The sequence below is a fragment of the Diospyros lotus genome, chromosome 8 (genome assembly GCF_014633365.1).
Source record: "Diospyros lotus cultivar Yz01 chromosome 8, ASM1463336v1, whole genome shotgun sequence".
Taxonomy (NCBI): domain Eukaryota; kingdom Viridiplantae; phylum Streptophyta; class Magnoliopsida; order Ericales; family Ebenaceae; genus Diospyros; species Diospyros lotus.
The window spans coordinates 11,036,042-11,045,218 of NC_068345.1; the positions used below are offsets into that span (position 1 = coordinate 11,036,042).

Here is a 9,177-nt window from a genome sequence, read left to right on the forward strand (position 1 = left end):
GGCCCGCCACCTTCTTTCCTATGTTACACGAAAACACATCATAGGTGACCTTTTCCCATTTCCGAAACGTTTTGAAAACATTTTCTATTCCCGTTTTAAACCTATTTATGCCTATTTTTTAAAAAAAATATCCGTTTCCATATTTCCATTTTCTATTGGAAACGTTTCCCATTTCTATTTCCTTACAACATAGCTTCTTTCGTTGAGACAAAAAAAGGTCCATTTCAGCACCCACATTTACTACCACCAATCAGAGAGTTATGAACAGCATGTTATTGCCAGTGGCCCATATTTCTAACATGTGGGTAAGAAATAGTATTACATCAATAATGCTCCAAATATTCAATGGTATAGACTCACCAATTACATGATATAAAATACTTTAGTTTCAAAGGGCACTCGCTGGAATAAAGAGGGTGCAAATTAAAATGGCTGAGTGCTATAATAAGATTCAGTAGTGGAACAGGTCAGTCGGAACAATCTTATACCAGAAACGCTATGTTCCATTAACTAAATACTGACTATTCCATTTCTTTTCTCTAACATCTTGTTTTTCATCCAATTGTATGGGTGAGTGTGTACTGCCATATACGAAGCTACAAATTGATAAACCATTTATTGACAGCTAAAACACATGTTTCACTCATAACTGGTCTGCCAATTGCGGAAACTGCTGCAGAAGCCATGTGACGCCTCTGATGGCAACCTGCATATTCACACTAAGAATGAAGATTCATACAAAAGAGGGAAGGTGTTAGCATTCAAACTCCCAGATATATGGACCTTGTACTTCCTTTTCATCAGCAGGCAAATAAAAGACGAACAATAGAGCTAGTGACGACAAATTGTTCTCCTGTCAATTAAAGTTTCAATCCCATATGAAAACTTAGGAGAAAACTAGGAAGAAACTATTTCTACATATAATACTCCGCTCAATGACTTGATTAATCTTACCAGGATGAATGGAAAGGAAGATCTACCTATATATACTAGCACTCAACTATCACAGGGAGAACTTACTTAGCACATGTGAAAGATTATCTCATTTTTTTTTTTTTTTTTTACTTTGTATAGCAACGAAAATGATGTTCCTTGTTTCACTCACCAGTTCCATCAGCTCTTATGAAACAAATGTTGAGCCTAGAAGCATGCAACTATTTCTTAGGGTTTATTCAGTGCTTGAGAAATTCATGCTTGATCTTCACAAATGATAATGCGCCTTGAACCAATCAGCTGTTCTATGGAGCTCCTAAGTGCCAGTTTCTACAACTTATACTTGCATCAGAGGTATTAGAAAACTGGATCAACAGAATAAACTCCCCTTAAAAAGCCACAGATAACCATCTTTAATATCATGTTATCACATTTAGGCATTCCTATTAGTGACTAAAAATTTAGGATCTTAACATGCTATGCTGCAGCACAATCATTTTACCTATACCTGCAGATTTAAACTTTAAATTGTATCTCATACATGCATTAGGCAACCGTATTTTGCTTCAGCTATTCCATTCTTTTAATCCAATGAACTATTGTAGTCCATGATATGGTTTACAAAGAGTTAAAACTTGCAGGTTTGTTGTAAACCAGAAAGGTTGTAAAGTGATCAGTAACAAAGTTTAAATGCTATGCTCCACTGATGTAGTATATCAAAGCAAGTGAACATACCAAAGCCATCTCCCCTGGCTTGACAGCAGGTTCCACACTGTCTCGACCATAACTGCTTTCAAAAGTTATGGTTAGTCTCCCAGATAACAATGAACAAATATATTGCTCAGCGTGGTATGAATGAAAATACATTTTTTCAAGTTGTTTGTTGACTGAATTAGGTACCTACCAGGCATTGCAATTGTGGAAGGACTAACACCTAGAACTGAAAGCAGTAATTTATTTTATTTAAATGGGTTTAAAAAAATTAAGAGAAAAAAAAAAACTTTCAAAAAGTTCAAGAGAGCTTAAGGTTATCCATTAAACAGAAATCTTATTTGAAAAACAGAAAGATTAGACTCCCACTCTTGCAAGAATGGACTAATAGGGTCAGCTACCCAGCTAACTTTCATAATTAAATACTGTTACTGTATAGGTAGATCCAAAGAGCATGAACTGTACAAGTTACCAATAAAATTGATAGATAGGCTCCGGTGTATAGAGAAGACCTCACCGTTTAAGAAGTAACCTTATAAATGATGGAACCCCCTATTTGTATATCCATTTACTACTTTTTTATTTACTATGTTTTCAACAGGTAGTGGTGATTACATGTGTAGCTTCCACACAAAAAGTAGCTCATTATCATTCCAGAATTATCAAGAATATATTCCATAAATTCTAGTGCCAATATAAAGATAAGATGGTAGTTGAAGAATGGGAAGAAACAAAATTCCAGTTTTTGCAGACAAATCTTAACAGTTTAGAAATAGATCACTGAAGTTGAACATATGACTTTGGAAGGGAAAATATGCAACATGCAAAAAACATTTATAAGCTGCAAATCCTAATAAGAGGCCTTCTGAACTTGCATCTATCAGAAACAAGATCAGAATTTTCATTGAAGTCATGGCCACAGACAATCTGGCAAAAGTTCAAGGAAGAATGATCTCAAACTTGCTGGAAACAGGCCTAGTATGTTGTGCAATCTGAGTGAAGATCACTGTGCAATAGTTCCTAATATGCCCATTCCACTCTTTCTTTGCTTCTAAAAGTGGTTAGCTGATCCCAGTTTAATGAGCCTCACATGCCATTCTACAAAAAACATCAACTTACCGAGCATTATCCATGACTTGTCTTGCATAGGATCAGAATACATCAACAAAACTGATTAGCACACTCCACAAACACCCACCACTCATCCATGCATGTCTTAATACTTGAATCTTACAAGATAAAATCCAGTCAAGTAATCTTTTTCCACGCTCGAACTACAACCTTAAAAGTACAAAAATAAAATTAGTTTTAAATGAGTTATAAAAGATTGTTTTGGTCAAGGAATATCCCATATAAACTTAGCAGATTTAATTTAGTATCAAGAATATATTTTTTAAAGAAATTGAGATAAAGATTTTTTTTTATAAAATCTGATAATAACACAAAATAAACTTTAGTTTTAGCACATTAACTTTGGATGTAAAACTTTTGCAACCTCCCACTCCCCATTCTAGCCGACATGTAAAGTGATAAATTAGGAAATAGTCACCTCCAAATGACAAGTGCCATTTTGCAAATTACACTGCTCCTGGCTCATGCAATACTATTTGGGGTACATTTTCCTTTCTTAATCAAGTATTCAATCCCAATCTAGGTATCTACCCATGCATTTCGACAGAGCCGGCCTTGGCCCTAGGCTACAGCCCGGGGCCCACAACTAAGGGGGGCCCAATGATAAAAAAAAATTAATAAAATATATATTATATTTTTTTTTATCCCCGTGATCAGAAAAAATTTAATAAAATATATATTATATTTATTTTTCCCCCCTATTCTCCCCCCCCCCCCCCACTCAAAAGTTGTCCCCTATACTTTACATTTTGTCTCCAACTACCTCCTCCACTTCCACAAAATTAATCTCTTTATTCCCTTACTATTCTCTCTCCTCCCCCCCACCCCCCATCTCCTTCACGGCAAAAATTTGAAACCCAACACCATTCTCTCTATTTCTCTTCCTTTAATTTTCTCTCAACAATATATCAATAAACCATTGATTTTGTAAAATTTGAAATCTACTCAAATATGTAGTTTTCGTTTAATAATGTAATGTTTACAATGCGGGGTACTATTTTTCCTTCGTTTGGGACTTTGTCCCATTGGGTTTTTCCCAAACAAGATTTTAATGAGGCCCTAAAGTATTCTTCCTTATCTCTTGTAAATTTTTATAATTTTAATAAAATTAATTAGTTGATAACTTTTATTTTTTTTTATTTAATTTGTATAAAGGGGCACAGTTGAAAAAATTTGCCCTGGGCCTTAGAAAACCCAGGACCGGCTCTGCATATCGACAAAGGCCAGGCTTAGCCAAAAAAAAAAGGGCAAAAAGAACAGTTGCAAGGATGCTTTTGGTCCAACGAGATTTACCAAGATAAAAATTCTATTTAAATAACGACTTAAAAAGGACTTCAGTTCAACGTTCTAGGACTCAAAAGAGTTCCACCTAAAGTCACATTGCATGACCTCATTGGTTATCCCATATAGAAGCTGTAAGACTTCACCTTGACCTCCTACCTACGAACCTCCCACCTAAGGTTTACAATTCTAATTTCTTTCTTCCTTTTTTTTTTTTTTTTTTTGGGAACATAGGGGGCGAGCCTTAGTAGTGATGATAAGGTTCCTCCTTTGTGACTAGAATCTCACGGGTCGACATGTGGGAAGAACCACTTTGCAAAGCAAGGGTAAGACTGCATATAAAAATGACTCTCCCCTAACTCTCATAAAGTGTTTCCTTGTGCATTGAGATTATGAGAATGCCTTTGAATGTAAAGGGGCAAAAAGGGAGTAACTAAGCTATCTCCCTGCCTATATGTGGCTTGAGGAAACAACTCCTATCCCTACCAAGCTTGTGAAATAAACAAAATGAGCCGTAATTGTAAAATTAACCCTAGCCAAGAAGTACAAATAAGCAAAGTGCTCCTCACATGTTTGGGCAAGAAATTACTACTGCAAACAAGTTTGCCTCCCTGATTAGGCGTGCAGGGAGTAGGTGTGAATTGAAATTGCAACCTTCTAGAAGTAGTGTTCTTATAAGTTACACTACTTTCACCAATAATGAATTTTTTCCCTATAACACATGCTCTTATTCCTATTAAACAATACTTTTAAATCAATATCCACAATCCAATACTTGGTTTGGTAGTTCAAAACAAGAAAGAAAAGAAAAAGACCCCCCCGGGGCCCGCCCCCCTTTCCACCCAAAATAATTTCTGTCCTACATCACAACCAAAACCAAATACTTGAAATAGAATAAAGACATTCTTTAAAAAGTATCCTTCAGTACTGAAAGGGTTCACTTACATTATCTGTCTCTTTCCATTTACCACATCCAACCGATAAAAGCTGCATCCCTTACTAAAAGGAAAAGATTTTCCCTTCCATTCTGTAATTACTTCCACTATAAGTCTATTTTGATGTAAAATTTAATATTCATAAAAGGGCAGAATAAGAAATTGAAAGGAGAATATATTCTTCAATATACCCAAGTGCCACATAACTCCAACAGCCGATGCATCCTCATTAGAAATGTCATCAATTACAAACTGCAGATCTGTGCTGATCGAATCAATGAACTTCTGGAAAAAATCTAGGATTGCCTGCACAAATAATGGAAGCTGAAAGTAATTATTGTGAAGGAAACATCGGTAACAGGGATTGAGGTTGGTTTTTTAGAAAATAAAAATATATGAAGGGTATTTATGTTTCTAGAATGCACAACCTGTTTTTGCTAGAGGTTCAGTATATGTAACTACATCTCTCTCCCCTTCAGCTAGGTCTTTCTCAAGTCTATCATCAATGGAAGGGATTTACCTGATTTTATTGGATTTCTATTTTCTATGTAGATGGATTTTACTACATTTATCTTTCCTATTCATTATGAACATAGAAGTCTTATTACTTAATATACAGACTGGCACATTGAGTATATAGTTTAATTTACAGGACCATTACCTAAATTATCAGACAACTGTTATTTAATATCCACAATTAAAGCTAAGCCCCCTTAAAAAGAAGCACAAATATCAATTAATTATTCTTTATTTTTTACCAATTTAATTTTAATAATTCAAAAATCAGAATTTTGTAATTCATTTGAATAGCTGACTTGGCAATAAAATTAGGACTTAGGAGTAAGAGCTAAAACATCAAGTTTCTATAATAGTACAGGGAAGAAGTGCAATTTTCCTCTCATTGACTAATCCTTTTCATGTGTTAATGCAGTCTGACATTTAGTTATATGGTAAAAGGCTGAGCCTTCCTCTTGCACAAAACTGAATTGCAGGGAAAAAAAATATCCTGTTTTGGGCTAACCAAAAGGGTTAACACAGTGTAAGGGATGACCAGAGAGTGCTATAGGACCCTGCCCTGCCCATGAGGGTAAGTTTTGTGGCCTGTCTGATACTCCGTTGATCACTACACACCTAATGGCCATCCAGGCCACAAGGAGAACCATCTTTTGATAAGTGGCAGCATCATCAGACTCCACCCTTAAACCCCAAATGATGCATGGTACACAGCCACCTAAGTCCCATGCAGCGCAAAACATTTGAACTTGAAACATCTAGTCTCTCTGTTCAAGGCTGACTCTGTCTCTCACTAGGTTGAGACCTTGTGGGCAAAAATTTTACCTTTACATAGGAATTCAACTTTTTTTCCCAACTCTGTTCGTTTGCTACTGTGATTGTTAGTCATACTGCTGAGCCAAATCCGAATACAGTTTTTGTTGACAAGTGACAACTCTTTTCCAACTTACTTGATTGATAGAACATGAACTGAAAACTTGGAAAAATGTCCAGACCATCCAGTCCAAAACTCAAAACAATATGGCACAAGTCAAAATATGTTAAGAGTTTGGAATTCCAAATTCATTGTTTGGATTGACTTTTGTTGAAGGCATTTGGTTTGAGGGGATGAAGGGGGAAAGAAGGGTTCAGAGAGGAAAGGAAAAACATTCCCCTTGTTTGGAAGATATTTTAAAAGAAAAGGGGGAGGGGATTGGACCTTCCCCCCCACTTCCTCTAAAATATCATCCCTCCCAAATCGAAGGGTAAGAGCCATACTGAAAATTTAGCGTTGTAACCTGTAACCCTTACCTTCCCTTTCATTTTCACCTAAACTCCGAAATACAGATAAAAGAGTTTCCTTCCTTTTCTTCATTAAACATCCAAACAAAAGCAAGGTAACTCCACCATCTTCCCTCTCCTTCCCTTTCATTTCCTTTCTTTCCTTCCCCTCGCTTCCAAAACTCCCAAGCGTAGGCTAAAAGAATTTGAAACGACTCCTCCATAGTCTCGTTGAAATGAAAAGCATTTTAAATCCATTTAAAATTCCTCCCTTCAAAACGCAGCCATGTATATTTGGAAATGGACAGGGAAGTACGTTACCTTGCGGCCTACAAACGGTCGAGGAAAGATAAGGTCCTCGTACACACAGTTATGAGCGATGAGGTCCTCCACGGAGGAAAGATCGTGGCCGTTGATACCCGCGTAGAAATTCCTCACCACTTCCGAAGCCGACGGAGAAGATGACTCGTCCTTGTCGTCGGCCGACGATGTGCTTGTTGCTGGGTCTATGACCGCCGCCGCCGCCTGATTGTCCGACGATGAAAGGTTCCATCTCCTTCTTCGTATTCTTCTTGTTGATATGAATTCGATTGCCCTCAAGTGCTTGGAAGATACTGATACAGCAGCAGACTCAGAGTGAGGTAATAATGGTGATGTCGGCTTTGGCTTTATCGGAAAGTAAGGAATTGATGATAAGTTTGCGATGGTCACTACCCTCGTCATCGTTCGTCTTCTTCAGCCCGCCGATCGCCTGGGAACGTGGGTCTGTGTTTTCTGTGGCTCCAAAAGATTCAAATTCTTCTTCTTCTCATAATAACGACAAAATCTTCTTCTGGTTCGCAGCAAAGGCGGGTTTGCTTTGCCTTTGCCACCCGTCACAATCACTGTCACCATCACAATCACTCGTCTTCTGGACTTGTGTATGGAGTATGGATTGAAGGAAATTGAGGGGAAATGAAGGAATTTGATTGATTCGCCTTGTTTGATAATTTGATGACACACACAGCCTGAGGAGTAAAGATCCATCCATCCTCTAAATTTATCACTCATTAATTCACATTTACTACTGAATTTTAATTCTAATTAATATCATGAACATTTCTTTGAATGTAGATTGAAGGAAATTGAATTGAGTGGAATTGAGGAATTTATTTGCTCTGTTTGATTAGACAACAAAAGTGAAAAATTATTTTTATTTGAGACAATCGTCTCGTGCACCCATGCTAATGCTCTTTATTACATGAAAGGAGATAAATCATTAGTAAAATTTCATCCTTATTTTGAAAAGAAATTGAATTCATGTTTCTCCAAATTAATACTCACATAATGTCCATCGTTTTATCATTCGACTTATGCCACGAGACAATTACTTTTACTTCTTATGAAGATGATGCATTAGAAATTTACAGAAGAGTAGTCTGAGTTGGGCATTGGTCCCCAAGTTGTAGCAGTACAGTCTCCTCTATTACAAAATTTTTGTAAGAGGTTTAGAATGAGAAATTGAAAACTAAACTTGAACTTGTCTTGAGGTTGTCACTATAATGTCTCCTTTAACACTTAAGTTAGAAATGAATTGATTCACAAGAATTATTAAGTATAACTAACCACAGAGAAAGTATACTTTAAAGCATAAGGTGAGAAAAAAAGATAGCTTATACCACGTATCTATTTTCTTTGAATGAGATCCCCAATTGCCCTTTCGTCAATGGGCCATTTTCATAAGTTCTTATATCTGTTGAGTTGTAGGGTCAACATGCACTTAAGATTTAGGGTAGAGCACTTGTGAGTCAATTTAATTGGGACTTAAGAAGTGAAGTCACATTGATCAAAAGTGGAAAGTGGTGGAAATATTATTGAATTTAATTTATGAAATGTAAATTGTGTATGAATCATTTGATGCGATTATTAAGGTAGTGTTCTTTTTTTATTTCAATTTTGAGTTTTAAATTTAATTTTAATTTTGTGTTTTGACTATTTATTTTGAAATTTTTGAAAACGTGTTTTTTTTGTCAATAACGTTTTTTGCGTTTTGAAAATTTTAAGGGTGTTTGTGATAAAAATAGCCAAAATAATTTTTTAGTTATTTTAAGTTTTCTTCAGAATTTTTTTTTATTTTTAAAAATATAAAAATAAACACGTTTTTATTATTTTAAAAAATTAAAAATTAAAAATAATTTTAAAATAACAAAAAGAATAAGGCCTAATTATGTAGAGTCTTGCCTTCAAATCAATCTTTTCAAGTCTTAAAAAAAATATTTTATTAATTGTTTTAAGAATAACTAGCAAACCTAGACGAGTCACATCCATCCTTAGCATTTCACTTGAAAAATATAGGTTTTTATTTAAATAGACAACAAAACAAACATTTATTAAAGATGAAATTAGTAGTCTCAGAGCATAGGTCAAGTAGTCA

At 35.5% G+C, this 9,177-nt stretch overlaps 1 protein-coding gene across 3 annotated transcripts; it reads right to left on the bottom strand.

Moving 5' to 3' along the window:
* Positions 1–302: 302 nt before the first annotated feature.
* On the bottom strand, positions 303–7,706 carry LOC127808334 (uncharacterized). 3 transcript variants are annotated; one of them, XR_008024920.1, is made up of 6 exons: positions 7,086–7,705; positions 5,183–5,297; positions 5,002–5,083; positions 1,838–1,873; positions 1,669–1,720; positions 303–706 (listed from the first exon to the last, which is right to left on the bottom strand). XR_008024920.1 is itself a non-coding variant. In XM_052346838.1 (5 exons), the coding sequence occupies exons 1-5, from the start codon at positions 7,485–7,487 to the stop codon at positions 644–646; spliced, it is 714 nt and encodes a 237-aa protein (XP_052202798.1). In that variant the 5' UTR covers positions 7,488–7,697; the 3' UTR covers positions 303–643. The 3 variants fall into 3 exon arrangements, 2 of the variants coding, with proteins under 2 accessions (XP_052202798.1, XP_052202799.1); XM_052346838.1 differs by lacking the exon at positions 1,838–1,873 and having other exon boundaries at positions 7,086–7,697; XM_052346839.1 differs by lacking the exons at positions 1,669–1,720; positions 1,838–1,873 and having other exon boundaries at positions 7,086–7,706.
* Positions 7,707–9,177: the final 1,471 nt, after the last annotated feature.

What these genes read in the sequence shown, in the direction of transcription:
- LOC127808334 (XM_052346838.1), bottom strand. Translation starts at nt 7,487, where the DNA reads ATGACGAGGGTAGTGACCATCGCAAACTTATCATCAATTCCTTACTTT. An exon ending in GACCGTTTGTAGGCCGCAAG is followed by an intron (nt 5,298 to 7,085) that starts GTAACGTACTTC and finishes TTATTTGTGCAG; the next exon opens with GCAATCCTAGATTTTTTCCA. An exon ending in AATGGAAAGAGACAGATAAT is followed by an intron (nt 1,721 to 5,001) that starts GTAAGTGAACCC and finishes TTTTGAAAGCAG; the next exon opens with TTATGGTCGAGACAGTGTGG.